Source organism: Neovison vison, chromosome 7, assembly GCF_020171115.1.
Source record: "Neovison vison isolate M4711 chromosome 7, ASM_NN_V1, whole genome shotgun sequence".
In the NCBI taxonomy this organism is placed as follows: domain Eukaryota; kingdom Metazoa; phylum Chordata; class Mammalia; order Carnivora; family Mustelidae; genus Neogale; species Neogale vison.
The window spans coordinates 174,945-202,514 of NC_058097.1; the positions used below are offsets into that span (position 1 = coordinate 174,945).

The following is a 27,570-nucleotide window of genomic DNA, read 5'->3' on the forward strand; positions in this document are numbered from 1 at the left end:
CTTCTCCCACGGGGGAGGGGCAGGGACAGAGCTACCAGCCCTAGTGACCAACAGCCCCCACTTCCTCCGCAGAGAAACCACTTCAAAGGCAGCCACGGGGTGCACAGCCCAGGCCTGTGGGCACCTGCTCTGGCCTCGCTCCAGGGCGCTCCTAGAACTTTCTCACCGCAGAGTTCCTCCTCTGAGAGCGGAAGTGGGAGGGGGAACCAGACGGTTTGTGGAAGGGGGAGACAGCGTGAGGCAGGAGGAGGTCGGGGCTTGGCAGGGCTGGGAGGGCGGGCTGCGTGTGACATTCCTGTTCAAGCGCACTACCCGCCCCCCCACCCCCAGGGCCAGGCAGCCCACTCCCGAACATGAATCATCGCTTACAACTGCATCACCCCACGGACAAAGCTGTCCCCCCTCCACCTTGCGCTTCTCGCTGAAGAACATCACACATCGAAGTACATGAACTGTGAATACACAGGTTTGTGGGTGCCCCAACCTAAACACGGCCAGGAAAGCAGTACCCAGACCCATCCAGAAAACTTTGTTAATTGCCCCCGAACAGCTTGGGGGTCCGCCTGCCCCGGGGGCCCCTCCGTGACATCCTCGCGGTTGTGTGGAGTGGTCTTTGGTGCACAGACGCCAGTGGGCGTCTCCTGTCTATTCTGGTCCCATCTTTGGTGGATACAGGCCCCCTGCTTGCACAGGGCAGCATGTAGGGAGACCTGCTGGCCTGTTGCTAGCAGAGCAGAAGGACCCCAGCCCACCTCCCCACAGAGAACAGAAGACAGCCCCACACCCCACAGGCACCAGGCACAGGATGGGCCCCACACACCAAGCTCCTTGCCCTCTGTGGAATCCACCCCTCCCATTCTCTCCTCCTGATGGAGAACCCCAAAGGGAGCAGAGGTTCCCAGGACCACGGTCAGGGGCGGTGGTCCCAGCACCAGCGAGGGGCTGTGTAGGCACCGCTGCCATGAAGTCCAGCTGGGTCCCTGCCACATGGGTCCCAGGATTCACACCGCAGCTGTCCATCACCAAGGCCCACCTTCCTGACCACCTTCCACCTCTGGGGACAGTCTGCCAGGGCCCCCCCATTCTGTGTCCGCACACTGCCAGGACGCGGGATCTCCAGCTCCATAAATGAGGCCTTTGAGATGGACATGCTTCCCCCACCCCCAGCCCCTGCTGGACACTTCAAAGAGCCCGGGAACTGGACAGCCTCCGGCCGGCAAGCAGTCTTCCTGCTGAGGCCTCGAGACTCCCCGTCTGGTTCTGATGTGCCCGATGGGGACTTCACGGGAGGGGGACTCTCAACTTTGTGATTAGTTACGGTTATGGGGGAAATGTCTGCATGAAATCCCAGATAATCTTAAGGCCAATGATAACTTGATCTCTCATGCCCCTGGGAGGTAAGGACTGGCCACAACTGTCCAAGCGGAGACCCATACATAAGGGGCTGAGAACAGGAGCACCAAGGACAAGGCCTGGCACACACCAGGCCCACGGGCTGCAAACACTCAATGCGTAAACGAGCTTCATGGGGCAGTTGGGAGTCCAGTGAGAGAGCAGGGTCTAGCCATGGCCACACCAGGGGGTGGGGGTTAGTGCCTGACCAGAGGGCCCAGGCCCTGCTTCCTTCACGGAGCTCCCTGAGGGCCAGCCAGGAGACAGAGTCCCAGGAGCAACCACACGGCTCCTCCTGGCAGGACGCGATCTCCACGAGGCCTGGCCCAGAGCTGGGTCACACGGGCTTCTCTGAACTCGGGGAGGGCAACACCCTGTGTGCTCACCCTGTGGTGACTGCGCTAAAGACCCTGGGGTAGGGTCTGCCTTCACGGGAGAGAGCATAACCCGTCAGCACTCTGTCCACGGGCAGCAGGCCTGGGAGGAGCCCATTCACCCCTGCCTGGACCCTGGCGGGGGCGCAAGACAAGCCTTTAGAGCAGATGCTCCCATGTGAGAGAGCTGGCTGTCTGGCCATCTCCATGGAAACGAGCTGCAAGGAATGACCTAAACCTGAGCAGTCTGGCTGAGTACTGATGACGTGATCATCTCTCGGGGCAGTGGGCCGAGAAGCAAGCAGTCACCACGGCCTGGGCCCGGCCTCTCTCTGCTGTACTCTCTCTAGGACACTGGCTCTGCTCGGAAGGTCACCAACCCCCAGTCGTAAAAGGGCTGCTGAGACTCCGGACATGCGTCCCCATGCGGGCGTACTTAAGGAGAGGCTAGGTGTCAAGCTCACCTTGCTTGCCTGCCTCCATCAGAGGACAGGGCTCTGTGGGGCAAATGAGGATCTAGGATGGCCTGGGATTATGTCGGTCTCCTCGATCCCACTCACCCAATCCAGGGACAGAGACAAGGACTGAAGTCTGGGTAGTAACTGACCGACACCGGCATGGGCGCAGGGCACGGGCCTTGTCACAGATGTTCACGGCAGAGACTTTCGTTGCTGACCCCCAAATGTAGGGAGTCTCCAGCTGGGAACTTCTGACAGGACAAGCTCACAAAACACAAACCACCCCTCCGCCACCACCAACAGCTGACTGCACAACCATGTCTACAGCACCGTGGGGGACTTCCCGGCAGGCTCAGCCCACACGGATCCTGGAGCAGCACACCCGATGGGGCGGAGGTCAGGGCTGGGAGGGTGCCCCGGAGACTGCCCGCTCACGACCTCGGTGTCCTTGACCCTTCCACAACCCATCTGGCTCCTGAGCTCCAAGCAGCTCTGTGTGGTGCTGAGGGGCAGGAGGGCCAGGACTTTCCCAGGGGATGACCCCTCCCCCACGCTCTGTTCACCGCCCCTCCCCCCCAATCAGAGGCCCCCTAATCCCTGCCATGTACAATCTCCAAAGCCACCAGGACATCCTTCCCAAGGTCCACCTCTCAGCCTCCCTCCAGCCCAGGGCTGCCCTGAAGTTCCCCAATAAAGCCACTGGTGCCCAGCCCTAGGGCTCTGGTGTCAGCCCCTCTAGCCTCTGGCCAGCCTGTCCAGGTTCCCGAGCGAAGCAAACATCTTGGTGTTCTCAGCTGGGATGTCGCAATGGAAACCTGTGGGACCTTCTCCGCTCTGCAGCCCAGACTGTGAGAGGGCAGGGCGGCCATGGAGAGAGCTCACGTGGGGCTGGGGCTTGGCTGCATGTGACCCTGGGTCATGTTCTCTGCTGGGACAGCTTGGGGGCTGGGCGGACCCAAGACCCACCTGCCTCACCCTGGGCGCAGAGTCCAGCCCCAGGAAAGCAGAGCCCACGCTGCGGGAGTGTAACCCATCCACATTTATAGGCGACACAGGAGGCAGGCGGACGACACAGCATCTCTACTCCAGGGAACTGGCCAATTCCGACCAGGACAGCAATCAGGAACATAATTGTACAGCGTCGGGGCACGGCCTCTCTGCCGGCTCAGTCCCACTCCCCGTCCCCCTCGGGGTTGTCCTCGCGAGCTGCCTCCACGTCGTGGAAGTGGAAGTTGGCCATCATGTCTCGCACGGCCAGCATCAGCCTGTTCAAGCCTTGGTTGTGGTTCGGACCCCCAGCCCCTCCGTCCTCCAGCCGCTCCCCCTGCCGCAGTTAAGACTCGTCTGAGCTGGGGCTGTCCTGGGTCCTGAGGCCCAGGGCTCCCACCCCAGCTCCCCCAGGACCCTGCTGGGAAGAGGAAGCTTCAAACCCAAACACAAGGCCAGGCCCCAGTGCGAGGTCCAGGAGCCATGCCTGGGCGAGGGGCTGAGGTGGCCGTGACCGTTTCAGGCAGGCTTGTCCCGGCCTCCTGGGCAGGTTGCGGGTGTCCGCGGCCCGGCCTGAACCCACGTGGCAGAGAGAGGCCAAAACGTGCTCACATACCTCCATGGTGTAATTAGGCAACAAAGACCGGAAGAAGAGGGCAATTGTGTTTCCATGGCTGACGGGACTCAGCCTGCAAGAGGAGGAAGGAAGGTCCGATGGTGCAGCTGTGCGCCCTGCCCGAGGGCTGGGGGCAGGGTGCACCAATGCAGCCAACGCAGCAGCTGGGGCACAAGCTCGGGCCTCCCAGGGAAGGTCACCCAGAGGGGGCAGGCCCTTGGGGACCGGGCTAGCTGAGCTCATCAGAGAGCGGAGGGTCACCCGCTCGGTTCAGTGGCTCACTTTTGAGAAAAGCCATGCCGGGGCTACAAAGTGGTCAGGTGAGGAGAAGGTTCCAGAGTGTGCTGGGGAGTGCCCTTCTGGTAAGACACAGCGCTGGAGCCCAGCGCCACTGGCCACTTGAACACTGGCAGCCTCGGGCTGACAGAGCCCTTCACTCCTCAGCCCTACACTGCCCAGCAAGGCGGCTCTCTGAACCCACCAGCATTAAAAATGTGTAAGTGTCACCTTGATCGATTTAAGAACTAAAGTGCGCACTCTTCCTAGAAGCATGCAGTCCAACTTTTAGAACGTAATTCAGTTAAGAAAAAGCCTTCTATTCTACATAACGTGCTCAACTGAAGCCTGGAGAGGGCACACATTCTGGAATGGAAAAACCTGCCTGGGACTTCCAGAGCTACAGGCTGTGCTGACAGCCTGTGGTAAGGCCACCACTCAGCCTGGAAGGCCACAAGGAAAGCAGAAGGCAGCTTTCCCATGATCCAAGGCGAAGCGCCGTCCCGCTCCACTGCGGCTCTCCTGGGCTGGGCCACCCAGGCCCTTCTCAGTTCGCAGGGCCCCAGGCATCAGCAGACTCGGGCTGTGGCTTTGATATTACGCTGCCTGCTAGGTACGCACGTAACACGGCTCCACGGCGCCACACAGGCCACAGGGCGCAGCTGGTACGTTCCTCCAGCTTCCCACTGTTACGTCCGACACCTGCTCTAGAACCCCATGGGAAGACACTCCTTTGTCAGACAAGCAAGCGAAAGGACATGGCTGGCAAAAGCGGACCTACGACCCCGCGTCACCCTGTCCTCAGGGGCCTGGGTCTGGAGGAGGCAGGGGGCCCCAGGGAGCCGGAAGCACTGACCTCAGAGGTACACAAGCAAAGGAGCAAAGCAGGAGGCGGAGAGGTACCTCTCGGGTCTGACGTAGGAGTAGATCGTGTCCAAAGGAGGCAGAGGGTCGAAGCCCATCACAGACTGCGTGGTCACATCCTTCAGAAAGGGAAGCAGACCCATGGTGAAGCCCGGCTGTGCCTCCAACAGACTTCCAGCTGATTCCAGCCTGAACCAGTCTCTCCACGAGGAGTCCGTCAGCCAAACAGAATCGGTCCTTGGCTGCACGGCTGTGTCTGCTGGACGCCGGGCAAAGGGTGGGGACAGCCTTGCTTCCACTGAGACAGGCACTCTGCCCCACTCAGATGGCCAAGGATGCCTGTCGGCCAAAGGGCACGCACAGCAGGGGAGGAGCAGAAAGCCACACTCCCTGTGCCAGGATCTCTCACCAGAGTGCCCCAGGGCCCCCGCTCTGAGCCCTGGGAGGTCAGCCGGCCAGGAGCAGCCCCCCTCTCAAAACCCTAGGTGTGAGGGAAGGGGCCCGCGGGCGACAAAGCCCCCCTTTCCAGGCCCTCGCCCTTACCGGGGGAAGGGCGGCAACAGCCTCCTTGACCTCGGACAGGACCACGTGCCGGTGGATGTTCCTGGGCGCTCGCTGGTAGAGCACCTTCCGCCTAAGGCCCGGGAAGAAGAGGCGGAGGCATGTGGCAAGAGCCCACCCTGGCCCCACGGCGACCCCTGTGACCACCACCCCGAGCACAGGGCTTCACCACCCACCAGGCCGGGTGCTGCGCCCCTTCGCCCCCACCGGCCCCCAGGCCCACCTGCTCTCACACGCTCCCACCGCAGGGTCCCCAGAGTCCACAGCCTGCAGAACCTCCCGGACGTTCTCCTCCAGCCAGCTCACGGTGGCAGGCTCCTTCCAGAGGAAGTGTGACCTTCCAAGGTATAGGCTCACCAGCTGGCTTAGGGCGGGGGGCTGGCTGTGGGAGACAGGGGCTCATGAGCTGGGCCCGCCAGGGCATGGACTCCACACACCCACCAGCCCTGGGGGGAGGCGCAGGGGCCTGTCCAGCAGCCTGGGGGTGGAGCAGGTTGCCCAGAAGGGCTGCTGAGCTGGGACAGGCCGCTGCCCAGACGTGGGGATACACAGGCATCTGCTTCCACAAAGTGTGTACTTTTTAGTAAGAACAAGGTCTTTAACAGAAAGGGCATGCGCGGGTCTGCGCAGGCAGAAATGCTGGTTTACTGAGAGGGTCTGAGGACGGCCGGCTCCCATGCTGCGTGTTTTCCTTTTTTATTTCATGAGACATTTGGGCAAGGCAGTTGGTGCGCACACAGCTGGGTGACTAACACCACAGGGTCCCCAACCCCAGCCAGCAGGGCTGGCGCATCAGGCCCCACACCCTGCCCACTTCTCAGAAGGAAGGCCCGTGCTTGGGGCTGCATGTGGCCCACGTGCCGGCCGGCACTGCGTCCAGCCCTCTACGGCGGGAGAACGGTCTGGCTGCCAAGGTCCCTGCAGCGAGCACCCAGCAGGACTCTCCCTGGGGCGGGAGAGAGCTGTGACGGCCAGCCTCACGAGCCTCCGGTCTAAGTGAAAACGGTCCCCGGGCTCTGCTCCCAGGGGCACCCCATGACCTGTGGGCAGGCACGGTCCTGTCTTTACCTGATCTCGGCCTCCGGGCCAAAGAAGCGGTGCGTGGCGACAGAGGCATCGGGCCGCACGCTGCAGTACTCGAGCAGAGGCAGGAGCACTGCAGGAGGAAGCAGGGCCCCAAGGGCACGTGACAGGGTGAAGCCAGTCCACCCGTACCAGCCCCAGGGGGCCTCTGCCACCTCGGACAGGGTCTCTGCCCTGCTGCCTCCCAGGGGCCCCGCGTGCATCCGAGGGCAGCCCCACGAGGCGTCCCCACACACTCCACCTGCGGGCTACTGGACGGGCCGGCTCATGGGGTTCGGGCTTTGGGTGCAGACACTCGAGACAGCCCTCTCCCTCCAAGCCCTGGAGGCCGAGTGGCCAGGGACAGGAAACAGCAGGGCAGCTCAGTGGGCAGCACGACCCCCAGGCTGTATGGAAACACCACCGGCAACCATTCCACGGCTGCCAACAGACCCGAGGCTGCACGGAAGCACGGTCTGTCATCTCACGGCTGCCAACACCCCTGGCCCCACACGAACAGCTGGCGCCCACCAGGGGCCTCGCCTCCTCGCTACACGCAGCTCGACGAGGAAGGGTCAGTTCTCCCAAGACCCGGGAGCCACGTGTGTTAGGCCCAGACGTACGAGCAGGGAGCGAGGGCGCTGTCTGGTGGGAACCCTCACTGACACGGGCTTCGATCCCGTCCCGGCCCCTCCTCACGCCTGCGCCCCCTCGTCCACACCCCCCGCTCTGTTCTGCCCCTGGCACCTCGTGTCAGCAGATACACCGTCCCCTTCAGCTCATGCCACTGGCGGCTCCCTGCCCTAGGCTGTGAGCCCGAGAGGTGGGGACCTTGGCTGCCTCCTCTGCCTGGGACGCAGCAGGCTCACGGAGGTGAAGGGTGACTCACGGGGCTGTGGGGACAGTGTGCCTGAGCCACATGGCCAGTCCCTGGCACAGAGCCCTCTGTGAAACCGCACATGGCAGGAGGGCCCAACTCCACCAGGACCCTGACAGGATAGGAGGCTGCTCTCTGATCTCCTGTCACCACCGAGATCAGCCTGCAGGACTCTGTCCCCACACAGACACCGGCCCACGACTCCAGAAAGCTCAGGGAGGGTGCGGGAGCCTGTGCTCTGCGGTCCCAGGACAGCCTTGTCTCTGAGACCTTCAACTCCCTGAGAAGTGCGGTCTGCGGACCGGGCCCCTCCTGCGCGGCTCTGCTGACACCCTGCAGCTCAGGCCCCTCCCTCTAGAAAAGACCTGTCTTCTGAGAGCAGGTTTTTCTCTGTCAATATTGAAACACTCATCCTAAAACCCCAAGACAGTTGGAGACCAAAGTCACTTCTGACTCGCTCAGCTTTCGAACTGTGCTTGGGGCGGGGGGCTGGTGAGGGTGCACCCACCTCCGGGGAACATGGTGAGGGCCTGTCGGATGAGGACAGACGCCTGCTCCCTAGCAGAGCTCAGCTCCTGTTCTGGGAGGTCTGCTTGCTGACTCAACAGGAAATAGGCCAACGGCACAGAGAAGGCGAAATTTGGGAGCTGAGACAGGTTCCGATGAGCCTGCAAGGGCCAGAGAAACAAGGTCTGGAGCGCGGAGGCGGCAAACACGAGGGACGCACCATTTCCAGACGCTCCGAGTCTGAGCCCTGGCGATGAGCACAAGCCTCCTGCTGGCGTCTCTCCGCTTGGCAGAAAGAACTTCATGGCACGTCTGGGGGCTTTCTCTTGGCAGGAGACAAGTAACAAGGCCGGGGTGGGGGTGGTGGCGGGGGCGGGGGGGGGGGATTCAGCAGGGACAGGAGAGAGGAAGGTCCCAGGGGAGGTGGAGTCAAGTGGGGTCACAGGTGCCCACCAGCAGGCAGCCCGTGCTCACGCACAGTGGGAAACTCGGGAAGCCCAGGTCCAATGAGGAGCGTCCCGCCCCCTGCTGGGACCTGATCACATCCATGGACGTGGCCGAGCACTTTGCTGGCCTTTCTCTCCGTGTCCGTAACAGACAACACACGACGGGCCAGGTTTTCTCCACTAAAGCAGGGACATGGTCTCCACAGTTCAGCAAACATTCCCCTTTAGCCCTGCTGTGGAGCGAGGGTGCGCTCCCTGGAGCTGCATTTGGGGGCTCCAGAAACTTCTGTAAACTAGGTCCCCAGAGGGGGGACTCCTCGGCCAAAGAGCCAAATGGAAGGGCTCAGAGTGACTCATGTATGTGGTCATTTCTCAGTGACACCCACCAGCCCCGCCTCATGGGAGGTGGTCAGGGTCACACATCTCCGAGACGGCACCGTCCAACAGAAATTTCTAGCCGCCGAAGTAAAAACAGAACAGAGGCAGTGCATTTTTTACAGTTCTGCCTTGAGGTCAGGACCACGGCGGTGTGGGTGTGTGTGCGTGCGTGTGTCCGTCCCATAGGGGCCCAGCTTCCCACGGCTCTGGCACCTGCGGAGGCAGCAGCAGCCCAGAGGGAGACAGGGAGGGAGGGGCGCGTACCCACCTCCCACTCCTGGAAGAGGCGGATCAGGTACTCGTAGTTGCGTGCCCGCAGGGCCAGGTGGTCGATGAGCAGCAGCATGCACAGGGGGTCCTCGTCGGGCTCCAGGCTTGGGGGGCGGCACAGGAGAGAGAGTGCGCGTGGGCAGGGGCGGGCAGCTGTGGCACGGGCCGCAGCAACCCCAGGCGTCAGCTGTGGGCGCCTACCTCAGGATGAGCTTGCAGAACTCCAGCGCTGTGCGCGGGCAGCCGCGCTTCTCCAAGAAACTCATCTGTTTGTAGAGGGCCAGGTAGAAGCTCCTAGACCCAACACAGTTCCTGGTGAGCCAGGGCAGCCGCAGTCCCCCCGCCCAGCGCCGCCCACTACACACTGGCGCTGCCCAGGCAGCCCCGGCGGCGCAAAGGGTCACGAGCGTTCCTCGGTCTGCGGGCCCGGTGACGCTCTGAGCTGTCCAGTTACATGCGTCCCCAGGGAGCCCAACAAGCTCGCCATTAGCTCAGATTGTCCTGGTTTGGGTTTACTGTTCAGCATTTCGGGGAAGAGCCGACCTCTCCTCCCATCACTACTGTGGGAACCTCCAGTCCCAGGAGCGGCTAGGGGGCTGCTGCCGGGCGTCAGGTTCGCTAGGTTGGATCCTCCTGGGGGACTGGGATTGTTACCAGTGGACACCACCCTGCTGGGCCTGCACGTGTTAGCACGTTATAGCCTGTCTCCAAGAACCAACAATTCCACTGGAGAGCCAAGTGCAACGGACACAGAACCAGACAATCGTGTAGTAGGGGGTCCAAGTGTCCTGGGACCCAGGCTGACGGCCGAGGTGTGTGTGCGGGGCATGAGCAAGGCTGATGGAGGCCCTGGGTGGGTGAAGAGGGCACCAGGACAGGACACACCCATCTCCCCCGCAAGGCCCTGAAGGCCAGGCCGAGGGCAGGAATCAGAGGTGAGGAGCGCGGGTGCCAGAGCAGGGCTCTGGGGCGGGAGACACATCTGTGAGAAGAGAGTGTCACACGGTCTTCCCTGTTCAGTGCAGGGAGCGGGATCAGACTGCGTTCAAACAGCTCAATGACGGAGGATTCCAGACTCCTGGGGCACAGATCCTTGCGTCCAAATTGACAAGGAAACACAACTACACACCCCCTGATCAAGCAGGGGCTTATCAGACTCATTTCTCTCAAGGACAAATGTAACCCCCGGCTAGCCCATTTGAGTCCAGGCCACTTATGTTCAGGTTACAAACACAGTGAGACCCCCTGGTGTGAGTCAGCAGGTGGGACAGCTCGGGGACAGACCCCTGCCACCTGCCCTAGCTGCACCTACATGGGTACTCCTGTCCCGCCACCGGGCCGACCCACCTCAACACACCTGCCACCCTGGAAACGCACCTGTTCTCGGGCCTGCGGTAGTCCAGCCGGCAGGTCCCGCTGGTGAGGCTGAACAAGGGGTGGAAGGCGCACTCCATGCTGTACAGCGCTCTCTCTGAGGGCCACACGGACACCAGGGGGAGGGGTCACGGCCAGCGCGCGGCACCTCCAAGCCTATCCCCCAAGGCTCACAAAGAAAGAAGGGGGCACAGCAAGGGTTCTGGAAAGTGCCATGGCGCAGCCCTGACCCTTGGGATCACGAATGCCACTCTGTGCACTGACCTCACGCAGAGGGACGACTTTCTAGACAGGGAGATACAAACACACGTCCTCACAAAACCCACATGCACACATCCACAGCAGCTCAGTCACGGGACCCAAGAAGTGGAAACTACCTAAGTGTCCACCAAGTAACACACCAAACACATCCCAGAAGAGGAGGGAACCCTGAAAACATGAGGGTAAATGAAAAAACCCAGGCCAGGGTGCCTGGGGGCTCAGTCAGTGACGTATCTGCTTTTGGCTCAGGTCGTGACCCCAGGATTGTGGGATCGAGCCCCGAGTTGGACCCCAAGTTCAGTGGGGAGTCTGCTTGAGAGTCTCTCTCCTTCTGCCCCTCCCGCCACCTCTCCCCCTCCCTTCCTCTCTTAAAAACAGCCCTGGCAATGGCTGTGTATGGCCAGCACCTTCTGGGACAGCGCCTGTGCCTCCTCAGCAGAGGGGGTGCTGGGCCCAGTGGCAGGGCCGGGCGCCCAGACGGGCTCTTACCAACGAGGTCTCGGGCCATCTCCTGATCCTCCTGAAAACGACAAGCATCACTGAGCTGCAGCAGTGAGTCCACGTGGTATGGGCTAGTCTGGAGCAGAACCTAGAAGCAAAGCGGGGACGCTGCTGGGGCCACAGGCCATGCCTCCTGGACAGCCAGCAGCAAGGCAGAAGCCCCAGGCGGGGCTCAGTCCCTGAAACCAGGCTCATCGGTGCTGCTAAGCTGCATCACCAACCAGGCCTGTGGTGGGAGCAGCGGCTCCGTGCCCCAGGACCTCTACCCTCACCCTCTGCCAGTCCCCCCAGCCCTGGGATCCAGGCGTACAGCAGGGGTCAGAGGAGACAGAAGGAGAAAGGGCTTGTGGGCCGAGGGACTGCAGGCTGGGATCCAGGTGCGGGGCAGCCTGGTAACTGAGAGGATGTAGGCTGGGCAGAGACGCTCTGGGGGACACACGCACCACGATGTTATTGGGCTCCATGGACTCCACGGCGGCCAGAAACTTGTGCTGGGTCTGCTGGTACTCCTCGCTGTGCTCAAAAGCAAAGGAGGAGAGGCCCTTCTTGGACTCCAGCAGCCTCATCGACAGACCTGCGGGGAGGGCAGCATCAGGCCCCTCCTGTGACCCCCACGAGCAGGCTTGGGCATACTCCACTGAGTCCCGGTCAGAGCATCTACCTTCCCACAATGCCCAGGGCTGACTGCCCGTGGTGTGGTCTACACCAGCTTCCCGCTTATGCTTTTCCCAGAAGAGGCTGCTTCCCCGATGGGTGTGGCCAAATCACCAGTGTCCTAAGACAGCAGAGGTGAGTGCCATCCCCCCCCACCATCTGGCTGGGCTTAAACACCAGGCAGAGCCCAGATCCAGCTGGGCACGGGAGACCAGTGGAAACCCTTTCTCCTCCTGCCAGAAATTGGGTGTATGAAGCCGTTTCTTCCTGGGAGCCTTCAGAAGCATCATGAAATAGGTAAATGGCTCCAGGCTACTCTCCTGCCATACCACGGAGCCAAGGAAACTCATCTGCCCTGGCTCGGGGCTTCTGTGAAGAGCTTCCCGTGTCCACGCTGCTGGCACACGGGACATGGGCAGGGCCGGGCCGCCACATGCTCCCTCCATGACGACGATGGGTGCCCTGTCTCCACCCTCTCTCCGGCCCCAGTCAGGCCCTATACCCAGGGGCTCTCAGATACGGGGTGTTTACGCCATATCCCAAGTGCTTCTGCACAGTTACTGATCTTAAGTTCTACAGACCTACTCGCTGGCAACAAAGTACAAACTATCACACCTGGAAAACGAGCGAGATCGCTTCCTACAATACAGCATCCACAGGAAAAAAGTAGGAAAAAGCTGCATGAAACCCTATTTGAGAAAACATGCAGCTGGTGTATGGGGGGCCAGGGGATCCTGGGTCCTCCAGCGCCAGCCACGGAGCCCACACAGCCGCGCACCTGCTCTGCCGAAGCCGCAGCCCCTCACCTGGTTTGGTGTACCGCGGCCAGGTGCTCTTCGGGGTTGTGAGCCAGGTACACTTGGGGTACACTCGCTGCCTCTGCCTCGGCCTGGGGAGAACAAACATGCTCACAGCTTCCCTTCACTGCCTGACCCCTGCAGGGACCGTGGAAACAAAACTGTGGGGAAGGGAAGGATGGGGGCAGGGGTGGCAGAGCTATGGCCAGGACACAGGACCCTCAGGGTGCCTGGGGAGCTCAGCTGCTCAGTCTGTCTTCAGCTCAGGTCACGATCCAGGGGTCCTGGAACTGAGCCCTGCTTCGGGCTCCCTGCTCAGCGGGGAGCCTGCTTCTCCCTCTCCCTCTGCTGCTCCCCCTGCTTATGCTCTGTCAAATAAATATATAAAATCTTAAAAAACAAACAAACAAACAAACAGAGCAGGACCACCACCAGACGAAACTAGAAACTGTCACCTAAATGACCAAACAATCAGAGAAAGAAAAACAGAAAAGGGGCGCCTGGGTGGCTCAGTGGGTTAAAGCCTCTGCCTTCGGCTCAGGTCATGATCTCAGGGTCCTGGGATCGAGTCCCGCATCGGGTGCTCTGCTGGCGGGGAGCCTGCTTCCCCCTCTCTCTCTGCCTGCCTCTCTGCCTACATGTGATCTTTATCTGTCAAATAAATAAAAAAAATCTTTAAAAAAAATAGAAAAACAGAAAATTTATAGTCCAGCAAAATGGCAGAAAGGGTAAAAAGGAAACAAAAGTAGAACACTGAAAATAAAGACATGGGGAAGAGTGAGCCTGTAGGCACCCGGGGAAGGAAGCCATCTGCATCCCTAAGGACCAGGCCGGACAAATGCCCCGCCAGACGGGCACAGAGGACAAAGGGACGGCCTCTGTGCCTCTGCTGTGAGGAGGCCCTCTCCTCCCCTCACAAGATGCCACCAGAGTAGCAACAGGTTTTGAAAAGGGAAAAATGGGAACCACGAAAAGCACTGGTGTAGCAGGACACTGACGTCAACACGCTGCTGAGTGGGAATGACCAAGACAGCGCATGAGGGGGTGGCGGGAACGGGAGGCCCGGCTCCCGAGATGCTGTGCCTGGATGGCCCCCTCCCCTTGGCCGTGTGCTCCACCTCCGTTATCCGGGGGTCTCTACAGGGGCCAGACCACCCTCTTAAAGCTGTGGCCACAAACAGGTTATATATTGTCACTGAGGCTTTTTTTCTTAAGCTGAGTAACAGGCAGGTGGACATGTGGACACTCTTCTCTATACTTTGATAATCTGAACCATTTCATTGAGGAAAAAAAAGTATGAGTAAGAACTGGTCTGTATTAGGAACAGGAGAAAAAAGCATGTTTCTTCTCCCAACAAGAAGGCAAAACTGCAGGAGAAAAAACATGGTACCTGAAAATCATGGTCAAAATCTAAAGAAAACTCGTCATTACCTATAAAATTTTGAGCTTCTAACCCTGAAATCTTGGCCAGCTTAATTTTTCTCAATTAGCAGCAAATCCAACACGGGGTTTAGATCCTGGGATAAGTCTGATCCTTGTTATGTAACAGTTCTCAGTGCTTTATGACTTCTGGGAGGCGCAGCAAGACGCTCTGAGAAATGCTCAAACAAGGGTCTGTTTGCAGGACTGTGTGTCGGAGGGGTGCGTGTTCAGCTTTCTGGACCCCCAGCACCGAGGCCGGCTCTGATTGGGAGCGTGGATGCTCAGAACTGCCTGGTCAGAACTGCAGACAGAGCCCAGCCGTGCACTGAGCAGGGGAGCAGGCAGACACCAGGAGGACAGCGGGAGGGGGAAAAAGCCATGCACAGGCCTCTGCAGGACTGAAGGCGCTGCCAGAGAGGACAACCAGAGACACACCGAGTCCGCCTGTGTGCAGGGTAAGGGATGAGGGAGACGAGGGAACTGGAGCTTCTCAGGGAAAACTTTGGTGGGACTTCAAGTATTCAATCGATGTTCCAGAAGCATGCTACTACTATAAACACAGTAACTATAATCACTGTGAACGACCATTTACACAAATGTAAGACTGGGCAGAAATATGAAGGAACAGCAAAGACGGACCAAGCCGACCCAAACCAGTGGAACAGGGTGGGGAGAGATACGCCATTCAGCCAGGTGACAAAGAGGAACATCGTGAAGTGACAATGTTTTTCATCAACATTCTGAAAGAAGACAAAGTAGAAATCCTTGTGTCCTGCATAACTTAACACCCAGGATAAAACCAAAAACCACTAGCAAATACCAAGAACAATTGCTGGTCGCCAACATTAGACAGAACTGTAAACCCCACCCGCACCGCAGGTCAGACAGCAGGGGCTGCGGCACTTGGAGGGCAGTGGAGACCTGCAGCTGACCGCACACGGGGAGGGCCACTGCTGGGCAGTTCCAGCTGCAGGGAGACCACAGCCGACACGGCAGCTGACACTGTGCCCTGGGGCGCACGCACTCCCCTCATCCACCTAGAACCTAGAACCCAGCCAGGCAGAACCAGGTGGTGCGGCACACGGCAGAGGGGCCCAGACGGGGGCAGTAAGCCCCCCTAAATGGTGATCTTGGAGGGGGGCTCAAAGGAAACAATTCCATTCTAAATTGCCCCAATTTTTTTTTAAAGATTTTGAGAAAAAGAGAGCGCGCCACAACAGCATGTGTCTGCAGGGGTGGGGGGCAAAGGGAGAGAGAGACAAGCAGGGCTCGAAGTGCAGAGCCCAAAGTGGGGCTCAATCCCAGGACCCCAAGATCATGACCTGAGCTGAAAATAAGGGTCTGATGCCCAAGCGACTAAGCCACCCTTGCCTCAATTTTTTTAAACCAAGCATTTAATTCTACATTTAGAAAAAATACATATACTGAAAAGCCAAAGCTTCTGCCAGGGTGGAAGTTCGCGGTCACAACCGGCCTCAATGCTGGGGGTCAGGAAAGCGAACACGCACCCCTCCGACACACAGTCCTGCAAACAGACCCTCGTGCTCAGATTCTCACTGCTTCTCCACAGGTCGTCCAGCACTGAGAACTGTTACATAACAAAACCACACTCATCCCAGAATCTAAACCCTGTGTTGGCTTTGCTGCTGATGGAGAAACAAAAATTAAGCCGGCCAAGATTTCAGGGCTAGAAGCTCAAAACTTTAGGACCTCCAGAATCTCTGTAAAATTGTGACACACGTGCCAGCAAAGGCAGTGTGAGGGCTGGAGCCCAGTGCTCACGGAAACAGTCAAACATCAGCTCCTCCCTGACCCTTCAGGTTCCGAAGAATTTGCAGAACCAGCAATTCGAAGGCTTTCCTTTGGCAAGGAGCTTTACCTCCCCTCCCCAAAACGTTCAGAGGCCTTGAGAATACTCCCACACATTTTTTAGAACAAAGCCAGTGTTGTACTTACCTTTGCTCCCCAAGGACAGCTCGAGCACCAAAATACCTTTTCAGCTCTGTGTCTGGATTCAAGTGTCTAGAAAATTGAAAATTTTACAACGAAAAATGAAACGTAGTTCTTTTACAAGTCTGGGCATTCTGAACGGTCACATAAAACTCAGCAGGGAGAACGGCTACTCTGACATCAAAGACAGCCGGCAGCCTGCTTTCCTCCGAACCAGCGGGTCGCAAACAGAGGCGGCCAGGACTGAGGCTGAGTCAGAGCAGCCTCAGGCCTACAGACCAGATCAAGGTGGGCTCACTGATGTAGGAAAAAAAATAGCTTTTGGAACACTGGCAACAGTCTCTTTAGTAAGAACGGGGTTTCATTAGGCATCTACTAGGACAAGAGAGGAATAATTTATCACAGAACAACATCTTACTTCAATACCATTCAAGAAAAAAACATTCCCAGATAGATAAAGCTAAAGGACGGGTCACTGGAAACGAAGTATTTCCTTTCCTTCTTTCTCCTTGTTCCTATTGCCCAAATGTTTGGCAATAAACCTACATTGCTGGGGCGCCTGGGAGGCTCAGTGGGTTGAGCCTCTGCCTTCGGCTCAGGTCATGATCCTGGGGTCCTGGGATCGAGCCCCGCATCAGGCTCTCTGCTCAGCGGGGAGCCTGCTTCCTCCTCTCTCTCTGCCTGCCTCTCTGCCTACTTGTGATCTCTGTCTGTCTAATAAATAAATAAAATCTTTAAAACAAAATAAAACAGGGATGCCTGGGTGGCTCAGTGGGTTAAGCCACTGCCTTCAGCTTGGGTCATGATCCCAGGGTCCCGGGATGGAGTCCAACCCAGCTCCTTGCTCAGCGGGGAACCTGCTTCTCTCTCTGCCTCTGCCTCCCACTTTGCCTGCTTGTGCTCTCTCTGACAAATAAATAAAATTTTTAAAAAACAACAAATCTACATTGCTTTTAGATACAGGACGTTTTTTTCAAATGTTTTTTTCCTTTTCAGGGAGTCTGTGTCTCAGCAGAGGGGAGAGAGCTGTACCTGTGCTCTACATACAGGACGTGCTTCTTGGAGCTGAGGGGAGGTGGCCCAGGGCGGTTGAAACCACTGCTGTCCTCAATCCTCTCCAAGATGCGATCAATATCTTCCAGCCCATTTTCCTAAAAACACCAAAACAATATATTAATCACCACAATGACTTTATTTTAAATGTTTTAATAATAACAAAATTATTTTTATAAGAAACCCGCATTATATTGTTTACATTCCGAAAGACATTATAATTCCAATACTGAGTACTGCAAATTTATTTAGAAAAAGGAGAGAGTTCAGCATTGGCAGGACCACAGAGCCAGAAGGACACTTGAAGGAACTCAGTCACAAGCCCAGCTGCTGGTCCTATAGGAATGCCACCTCTTCAGATGGGACTCAGGACCAGAACGACCAGTGACAAGTCCAGAAAGCTACAACCTCCTCAGGAGACACTGCATCTGATGGTGAAGACTGAAGGAAACAGGGTTCTGACAACAGACTGTACCCAGAGGCTCACACCTCACCATCCCGTCAGTCCGGCAGCCTAGAAAAAGCTCAGGGCACGGGGCCAAAAGACTGAGAAGGGACTCTGCCAGCCAGAGAATGTCACTTCAGATGGTGGCCAGGACGTGGATATCAAGAGTGAGGGGGTCTGGGGTGCCTGGGTGGCTCAGTGGATTAGGCCGCTGCCTTCAGCTCAGGTCATGATCCCAGGGTCCTGGGATCGAGCCCCGCATCGGGCTCTCTGCTCAGCAGGGAGCCTGCTTCCCCCCTCTCTCTCTGACTGCCTCTCTGCCTACTTGTGATCTCTCTCTCTGTCAAATAAATAAATAAATAATCTTTAAAAAAAAAAGAGTGAGGGGGTCTAACCCTCAAGGAACGAAGTGAAGGAATATCAGCCAAACTTGGTTCATGACTTTCCCTGACCTCTGAACTAGAATCCTAATGGGAAGAAATTAAAACACTAAATAAAAATGAATTGCTTCTACCACCACCTTGAAAAACAGCCATATGCACATACCAAAATTTCTCCTGTAGTGTTTTTCTTATTTTTCTGTTTCTTTTTCTTCTTTCGGAGTTTGCCACTTATATTAGACTAAGAAAAGAAGCACATTTTGGTCAATGGAAAAAGACAATAAAATGCTAAAATCTGACAACTAAAGCAGCAAGCTGAAGAGGGACATGGGACCTCAAGAGACTCACAGGGCCCAAACCATCCACCCATCTGCCCTCTGCTTTCGTCTTTCATTTTGCCAACCACCCTCCCTACCACACGTAGCTGCCCTGGAGACGGGGGCCCCTGCACATCCCCCTGCACACCTCCCCCCATACTCTTGGTGCCTCTGCCAGAATCCCTCTGGTGCCTCCACCAGGCCGCCTCCCTCCTTGCAGTGTCCAGCCCCCCACCATCCCGAGCTCGGGCGGGGGTCCACGCCACCCATGAGTCAGCTCTCTCCGGCTGCACTTGTCCATCACTTGCTGCACAAACAAGCAGAAGCCCCCCCAAGACACCCTCTCCTGTGCCACGCACCACAGCCACACTGCGACACGAACCAGGGTCGCAGGTCCTCAAGGCCTTGCACCCCCAAAGCCCCGCCCACCAGACCAGAGCCGCAGCCACACAGTCCCAGAGCACACACAGGCTGCCGAGCACAAGCAGACCCTCCCCAAGTGTGAAGGCATGTCGTGTGCTAGGGAACCTTGTCGAGGGGACCCTGTATGTGCCCCCCTTAAGAGCTTCCTGCAAATCTTCTCTAGGGTCCCAAGGAAATTGTGGGGCAGCTGCAAGGGCCAAAAATGACAGCCCAGAGTGGGTGTGGTGACGCCCCATACCCGCTCCGGGGGCGCTGCCCGGTCAGCCACTTCTGCAGCCTTCTGGCGGTCTGCACCTCCACTCTGCGACCTCCTTTTGTTCCCGGACACCACCGCGCCCGGGAGCAGACCATCGGGTCTCTCCCCATTTAGCACAGGTCCCTCCTCCAGGTCTTCGATGTTGATCTGGAGAGACAGAGGCGAGAACAAGATGTTCCAGGTGTCCCGGTCACAGAGTAAACGGTGATACTGAGCTGTGTCCGAGTGGAAAGCGGGGCAGAGCTGGGGCGGGGAGACCTATGCAGGGCCGCTCTGAGGTCACACTGGGAAGGAAAACACCCGTGTCGATGCGCCCAGCAGAGCCGTGGTTCTTACCTTCTCAATACGTCCTGCTTTAGGGTCATCTTAGTCAACGAACCCCAGAGATGCTAGGGCCCAGGGTGGCCCCATGTGTCTCTGTCTTTATAGCTGCCATAAGGAAGAATCCCCAAACCTTACAAGCTCTCTCCCTTGCTGACCACCACCCCAGGGCCAAGATCTCTAGACAGCCCGTCCATGTTCCTTCCTGCTACCTAGAGCTCTCGCTCAGTTCATCTACAGCAGCCAACAGGACAAGGAGCTAAAGAAAAGGTACGTAGGGACTGACTTACCCAGAGACTCTTCCCTGATAATAAAAGGAGCTCACACAACAGAACCTTGCACAGCAGTACAAAAGAGTGAACTGTGCACACCCACTCACACTCACACTCTGGAGGCAAGACGGGGGTGGGGTGGGTACAAGTCGCTGGACAAGTTCTGGCCCTTCAGCCAGTCAAGGAATAAACAAACAAAAGAGGCCAATACAGAACAATGATGATGATGTTTCATCAGCCGAATGGGATGGACCCCATCTACTGCAGTCAGGTCCAAAAATAAATAAAACCGAGTCTTCAATTTAGGGCATCTGAAAAATATAAAGCTCAAAACATAAAATAAAAATACGATCTACTTTAACCCCACAACCCTGAGATAACTTTCTTATTTATTTTTTTTTTTTAAAGATTTTATTTATTTCTTTGACAGACAAGTAGGCAGAGAGGCAGGCAGAGAGAGAGAGGAAGAAGCAGGCTCCCCTCTGAGCAGAGAGCCCCATGTGGGGCTCGATCCCAGGACCCTGGTATCATGACCCGAGCCGAAGGCAGAGGCTTAACCCACGGAGCCACGCAGGCGCCCAAACTTTCATTTTTAAAATTGAGATCCAGGGGCACCTGCGTGGCTCAGTGCACTCTCCCTGCTTGTGCTCTCTGTCAAGTAAGTAAAATCTTAAAACAAAAAAACAAAACAAAAAAAACCCCTTATATTGGGTTGGGGGGGAAGGACGCCTGCGTGGCTCAGTCAGTTAAATGTCTGCCTTCCACTTGGGTAATGATGCCAGGGTGCCAGGACTGAGTCCCACATCTGGCTCTCTGCTCAGGGGAAGTCTGCTTCTCCCTCTGCTGCTCCCCTTTGCTTCTGCTCACTTTCTCTTACAGAAAAAAGAGAGAGAGAGAGAACAAATCTGAGATCATACTGTACCTGGTGAATTTTCATTGATTTTTTTTTTCTTTTTGAATCTACTGTCTCAGCTGGGAAAGTATCAAAGAAAAGAAAGCAGGAACAAGTTTTGTATCCTTTGGTTTTGCTTGCTTTGTTCACCAAGGGAAATTTCCAAGTGGCAAAGATAAATTTCAGGAGTATGCTATGTTTGTCTGTCTATAAATCCATTCCTGACTTGAATCCCACCGAAGCAGCATCTGTCTCAGCACTACCCAATACTATGGAGATTCCTACTATGGATACTTTTTGAGTGAGAGCGCCAGGGGCCCAGGTGTGGTCTGGTTGGTTTAGATTTGGGAACAAAGAAAGAAAACTGGACTGAGGCCTCCTGGGGCATTTCCTCTCAACAATGGGGAGAACTGGCACCCAAGCTTTCTCCGGCATTCAGCCAAATGGTACCTCCAACACAGTGAAGCTGGGTGGCAGCCAACTCTTTTTTTTTTTCCCTTAAGATTTATCTCTTGGGCGCCTGGGTGGATCAGTGGTTTAAGCATTTGCCTTAGGGTCAGGTCATGGACTCAGGGGTCCTGGGATCAGGCTCCCCAGGGAGCAGGGTGTCTGCCTGTCTCTCTGCCCCTCCCCCAGCTCATGCTCTCTCTCAAATAAATAAGTAAAATCTTTAAAAAAAAAAAGGGGGGGGGCACCTGGGTGGCTCAGTGGATTAAAGCCTCTGCCTTCGGCTCAGGTCATGGTCTCAGGGTCCTGGGATCGAGCCCTACATCGGGCTCACTGCTCTGCAGGGAGCCTGCTTCCTCCTCTCTCTCTCTCTGCCTGCCTCTCTGCCTACTTGTGATCTGTCTGTCAAATAAATAAATTAAATCTTAAAAAAAAAAAGATACAATATAAAATACATACAACATAGCTTCTATGTCATCAATAAAGCTTACAGCAAACAATAAGCTATCAGTAGGTAACCTTGGGGAGAATCAAAAGTTATAGGCATGGGGCGCCTGGGTGGCTCAGTGGGTTGAAGCCTCTGCCTTCAGCTCAGGTCATGATCCCAGGGCCCTGGGATTGAGCCCCGAATCGGGCTCTCTGCTCGGCAGGGAGCCTGCTTTCTCCTCTCTCTTTGCCTGCCTCTCTGCCTGCTTGTGATCTCTGTCTGTCAAATAAATAAATAAAATCTTAAAAAAAAAAAAAAAGTTATAGGCAGATTTTTCAACTGCACGGGGATTCATGTCCCGGCTCCAGTGCTGATCAAGGGCTAAATGTAATTATTTGTGAAATATTGATCTTCTTCACTTAGAGGGAAAATTTGTCAATGCTACCAATTCTGGTCATTTTTAGAAGTGGGTCTGTGTGGTTTTTAGCAGACTGTCGAGGTAGCCCTAGACTCCCAAAATACTGATTTCTATTCTACATCATCCACAATCATTGCACAGTATGTTATGCTGCAAAACTTGAACTCTACATTTAAAATGGGTGAGTTTGGGGCACCTGGGTGGCTCAGTGGGTTAAGCCGCTGCCTTCAGCTCAGGTCATGATCTCAGGGTTCTGGGATCGAGTCCCGCATTGGGGGTCTCTGCTCAGCAGGGAGCCTGCTTCCCTCTCTCTCTGCCTGCCTCTCCATCCACTTGTGATTTCTCTCTGTCAAATAAATAAATAAAATCTTTAAAAAAATAAAATAAAATAAAATAAAATGGGTGAGTTTATCATTTACATATATTACACTTCAATAAAGTCGGTTTTGGGGACGCTTGGGTGGCTCAGTTGGTTGGACGACTGCCTTCGGCTCAGGTCATGATCCCAGAGTCCCAGGATCAAGTCCCGCATCTGGCTCCCAGCTCCACGGGGAGTCTGTTTCTCCCTCTGACCTTCTCCTCGCTCATGCTCTCTCTCACTGTCTCTCTCTCAAATAAATAAATAAATAAAATCTTAAAAAAAAAAAAAGTCGGTTTTTATTTTTATTTATTTTTAAAGATTTTATTTATTTATTTATTGAGAGAGTGAGATCACAAGTAGGCAGAGAGGCAGACAGAGAGAGAGGGGGAAGCAGACTACCCGCTGAGCAGAGAGCCCGATGCGAGACTCGATCCCAGGACCCCGAGACCATGACCTGAGCCGAAGGCAGTGGCTTAACCCACTGAGACACCCAGGCGCCCAATAAAGTCGGTTTTTAAAAACAACTCTGAATGAGATAGAAAAACGATTTCTAATCTAAAGCCCCCCCCAAAAAAACCCACCCCTCAACCAACAGCCAGTCATGAGGACAAATTCGTAAACGAACAAAGGACAGTGTCTCTGCTCAGCTTTCCTCTCCTCAGGAGAACGGAGCTGGCCCCTGCATGTCTCTCAGTAAACCACTTAGGGCCACGGTTCTCCTTAAGCACTACTGCACCCTTCACTTGGTTTCCAGTATCATTTAATGTCGACGTTTGCTGAGTGTTGACTAAAGGCTGCACATGTTAACTCCCGTATCACTGATGACATCCCCATCAAGTAAGGGAGATCACCCCTAAGACCCAGGGAAACCGAAGTTTGTGTTCGGTATCTTGTCTACATTCTCTCGGCTTTGAAGAGGTGGAGCCAGGATTCAAACCCAGGTCCTTCTGCCTCCAAAGCCTGTATGCATACATTCTGGCTGGAGACAACACCTGCTGGTCCTTAGAGGAAATGCTGACTCACGTGGTAACTTTTCTGCATATCTGGGTGCCAGACACAGGGTGGTCGGGACACGTTAGGGAATGGCAAATCTGTTTCCACAAAGCTTGTGCTTCAGCAGGGAAACAAAGTAACACCAAATCTAAAAAAACCAACAGGTTATTTGTACAGTATATTCTGTTAATTGCCAGGGGAAAATGAGAAAGAAAAAAAAAAACAGAAGAAGGGAAATGGGAATATGGGGTAACTGTCCTTTTTTTGAAAGATTTTGTTTATTTGAGAGAGAGCACACACACACACACACAGAGACAGAGGGAGAAGCAGACTCTGCTGAGCAGGGAGCCCAACGTGGGTTTTGATCCCAGGACTCTGGGACCATGACCTGAGCTGAAGGCAGGAGCTTAACTGACTGAACCACTCAGGCACCGACTTTTTTTTTTTTTTTTTTTTAAGAGTTATTTATTTTAGAGAGAATGAGCGTGGGGGAGGGCAGAGAGAGAGAGAAAATCCTCAAGCTGACTCCCTGCAGAGCAGGTTGTCCGAGGGTGTGGGGCTTGGTCTCACAACCCTGAGATCAGGATCCACAACTTGGTAGCCACCCAGGCACCCTGGGGTAAGTGTACTTTTAAAGCAAGTAGGAAGGGTAGGCAAGCCTGAGGAAGCAACATCTGACCAAAACCGGAGGGAGGAGTGAGCCATGTGTCACCTACATACAAGATGCTAAAACATCTTGAGGAAAGAGGAAACAGCAAAGGGGACAGATCACTATGGCTAGAGCACAGCGAACAAGATCATAAAGAAAACAGGGGCGCCTGGGTGGCTCAGTGGGTTAAAGCCTCTGCCTTCAGCTCAGGTCATGATCCCGGGGTCCTGGGATCGAGCCCCACATCGGGCTCTCTGCTCGGCGGGGAACCTGCTTCCCCCTCTCTCTCTGCCTGCCTCTCTGCCTACTTGTGATCTCTGTCTGTCAAATAAATAAATAAAATATTAAAAAAAAAAAGATTATAAAGAAAACAGGTAGGAGAGCTTATGGGGTGAACTGGGCCAGCCTGGAACCACTGGGGGTTGTGAAAAAAGGAGGGCTGAGGTCAGACATGTGCTTAACAGGGTCACTACGGCTGGCCTCTGTGTTCAGAGGCTGCAAAGGAAGAAGAGCAGAACCAGGACCGGGCACAAGGACGGTGACGATCCAGGCCACAGGCAATGGTCACCCCCAGGGGCTGCAGCAGTGGTCTGAGTGTATCGTGCGAGAGAGAAAGCAGCTCAGGGATGCCCTCACATTGCTGGCGTGGACAAGAGGAAATGTGGAAATGCTCTCCAAAGAGCAAAGCCTGGAGGAGGCAGGAAGGGCAGTGAGCATTGGACACGCTGGGTTTGAGATGTCTGTGAAAGGTCTAAGAGGAGACAGATGTTGCGCTGGATACATGAATCCCAAGACAGGGAAGGACATCTGAGCCGATGATATCAATATCAGAATGCGGAAGGCAAAACACAGACAGCAGAGCCCTGAACAGAGGTACAGCCCTTGAGTCCCTGCGACAGGATCTCACAGTGAGGTCCACATCGATGTTCCTCCTCTCCTTTCGCCACTTCTTCCATTTCTCCCAAACACTCTGCCCTCTGTCCATCTATCCTCCTTTCTTCTTCAGCAGGAACATTAACTTGCTTCAGAGACAAATACCATGACAGGGTTTAGAGTACAGGTTTTAAGTCAGGAATCCTAGATTTACTCTGCAGGTGTCACTTACTACCTTGTTTGCACAACGGGACACTAGGACCGCCTTCCCAGACTACCAGAATCCCATGACACAGCAGCACTGCCTGGAATGTGTAAATGTCCTCCAAACAAAAGCTACTGGGGTTCAAGACTGAATCTGGGGAATATGGGAACCAGGAAGCACACGGGGGTCAGACGTCCACGGAGATGGCTGACGACAGCACAAGCTGGTTTCAGCCTGTGCACAAGGGAGGTGGGAAAGAAGCCTTGGGTGTTCTGGAAGAAGTCAGAAAAATGACCGGCACGGTTAAGGGCCCATGGTGGGACAGGAATATTGGGGAGACAGACTGCCGCGGGTCCAACTGCGGGAGCTGGGAGATAAGCACCACTCTTGCTTCCGTACGTGTCTGAGACGGTTTATAATAAAAATGTCAGAAAGCCAGGACAAGAAGCAGGGTGGAGGGGAGGGAGGGACGTCCAGTCGCAGAAGCGGAACAGGTGCAGACGACTACGGCGGATCTGAAGACAGGACCCGGCCCCACCTGCACCGTCTCTCGCCTTCCGAGGGAAGGTCAGCACTCTGGACGCCCAGCTCCCCAGCTCCCGGACGGGCAGCCCCCGCTCCCCACCATCTACCGACGGGAGCAAGCGCGGCCCAAGACAGCGCTGACAAAGGTCCCTGGTCTCTCCGTCATCTGCAGACCCGCCGCCGGCTGTTCGAGCGCTCGGGCGCAGCGAGGCGGGGTCCACGCTGAGCAACACAGTCACGCTGGCTGCCCGCACAGGGCGCTCGGAGAAGCGAACGCAACGCGGGGCGCGCACACGCGAAGGACTGACTGCGGCCAGCTGCAGACACCCCGCGGGGCGCGCACCCCTTCAACTCGCGTCCACCGCGTTGGTGCCGGGCCAGACTCCTGCTGCGGGGGACCCAGCGACGAGCCAAGTCCTGGGCTGGGAGGAGGACACAGGGCTGTGCCGCGGCCCTGCGAGCGCTTAGCGTACGCAACGCCCAACCCTGCGACCGAGCCAAGAGCCCCCAGGGTCGGAGACGTGCAGCCCCGCCCACCGGGCTGCGGACCCGCCCCGACGTCACGGCCACGCCCCCTGCGCCGCAGCCCAGACCGCCACGGCTCTCCGCGCCACACCCGAGCCCGACGTAGCCACGCCCACCACCGCCCCCGCGGCAGCCCAGACCACGTAGCGCCCCGCCCCGTGACGTCACGAGCCCGCCCCTCCCACTGCCCCCTCCCACCGCCCCCACCCGGGGCAGCTTCGTTCCTCACCAGCTCGAACCGGTTGTTGACGCAGACGCCCTCCTTCCCTGCGCCCCGGGGGTGTCGGCCGCCTGGACCCCGCTTTGGACCTTCTTCTTCCGCATCATCGTCATCGTGGAGGACAAACTGCAGGGCGCCGGGCCCAAGAGGCTCCTGGCCGCGCTGTTCCCCCCTCAGCCTCCGGAGGGCCCGGCGCGACATAGGACCCAACGGCCGCTGACGTCTGGAGACCGGGAGAAGGAAGAGCAGAAAAGAGAGCGGCCGGCGCGCCTGCGCACTTACGGCACGCTGGCGCGAGGCTGGCGTGTCGCGTCTGCGCCCTGAGCTTCTCCGGAACTTCCTCTCGGTTGACAGGGCGTCAAAGAAGGTGCGGGCGCGGCCGGGCCAGTTCTCGCGCGACTTGGGCGCCTCCGCGCGGCGGTCCCTCTGGCGGTACCGGCACTGGGCGTCTCCGGGCCTTCCGGAGGCGTGTCCGCGACCGCCGCCGAGCGGGGGCGGGGGCTGCCCCGGCTCAGAGCCGTCCACTCGCGAGCCCACCCTCTGCCCTGCGAGTACGGGCTGGCCGGGCGGGAGGAACCTGCAGGCGGGGTGGGCGGGGAGGTCGTGCGCGCAGGCGGGCGCGCGGCCTCGTGGCGTGGCACCTGTGCGGGTGCACCGGGGACGGACAGCCGGGCGACCCGGAGGGGGAGCGACTGCCCTCGGTCAGCGTCCGCGGCTGCAGGCGGGACAGCGCCCTTCTCATTAAAAGTAAACGCGTGCAAACCGAGGAGCTTCCTCCCCCGGATGGACTGAAAGCGAATCTCGGGGGCTGTCCTGGGAGTTTGCCTTTTGTTGGCGTTAATGCGTCCCGGGTGGTTCTCCTGTTCGTCTACGTCTGGGAATCCGTGGTCTAACGTGGAGGAGGCTCGCCGCTCTTACTGTGTCTTCCTCTCCTGGGGAGATTTCTGCAATAAAGATCAAGGCGCATTTCTAGCAATTACGAGGTGTGGTCCGGCATTGATCGTTTTTAGAAGCTCTTCGGGGATTAACGTGTGCCGGCAAGACCGAGAACCTCCGCACTGCAGAGGTCTAAGTGCAGGCGCAAGAGGCTCTGGAGTGAGAGTGTTAGAAGAGCGGAAGACAGCAGCCTTGAGTGTGGTGACGGCACTGTGCTAAGTTCTTCCCTCCTGGGAGTAGCTGTCCCCGCCATTTCAAGTAAAGAAACTGGGATTGAGAGTAACTGGCCCAGGTAGATCCTGGGTTTGCATGCCGACTGTGGTTCCAGGATTCAAATGAGGAAGGCCCCTGGCAAGGACCAAGAAAGGGAAATGGGGACAGGATGGGTCATGGCCTCTGGGATCCCTCTCCCTTGACCCTTGAGCTCCACCCCATCCTGCCTTCCTCTTAAGCCTGAATGTTCCTCTCAGACTGGGCATTGGGTTTCCGGAGACTCACGGAGGGAGAGGGTGGGCACACACAGGCATACATGGCTGGTCAGCCTGCGCAGGCCAATGCGGTGCTTCGCATTGGCTGACATGGCTGCTGTCTCTAGCCCCCCAGAT

At 56.7% G+C, this 27,570-nt stretch overlaps 1 protein-coding gene across 1 annotated transcript; it reads right to left on the reverse strand.

The window, feature by feature from the left end:
* Positions 1 to 3,248: 3,248 nt before the first annotated feature.
* TCF25 (transcription factor 25) lies at positions 3,249 to 26,303 on the reverse strand. The gene is made up of 18 exons (XM_044255517.1): positions 26,039 to 26,303; positions 18,884 to 19,048; positions 18,072 to 18,146; positions 17,060 to 17,178; positions 16,034 to 16,099; positions 12,665 to 12,747; positions 11,648 to 11,778; positions 11,193 to 11,292; positions 10,446 to 10,539; positions 9,270 to 9,362; positions 9,067 to 9,172; positions 7,976 to 8,135; positions 6,597 to 6,684; positions 5,752 to 5,910; positions 5,511 to 5,601; positions 5,007 to 5,086; positions 3,828 to 3,900; positions 3,249 to 3,548 (listed from the first exon to the last, which is right to left on the reverse strand). Exons 1-18 carry the CDS (start codon positions 26,228 to 26,230, stop codon positions 3,390 to 3,392), a joined length of 2,034 nt encoding a protein of 677 aa, XP_044111452.1. The 5' UTR covers positions 26,231 to 26,303; the 3' UTR covers positions 3,249 to 3,389.
* Between the last annotated feature and the right edge of the window lie 1,267 nt (positions 26,304 to 27,570).

Coding starts and splice junctions, on each gene's coding strand:
- TCF25 (XM_044255517.1), bottom strand. CDS start 26,230: ATGTCGCGCCGGGCCCTCCGGAGGCTGAGGGGGGAACAGCGCGGCCAG. Junction 18,147..18,883: donor GGGCAGCGCCCCCGGAGCGG/GTATGGGGCGTC, acceptor TTCTTTTCTTAG/TCTAATATAAGTGGCAAACT. Junction 5,087..5,510: donor CTGTTGCCGCCCTTCCCCCG/GTAAGGGCGAGG, acceptor CCCTTTCTGAAG/GATGTGACCACGCAGTCTGT.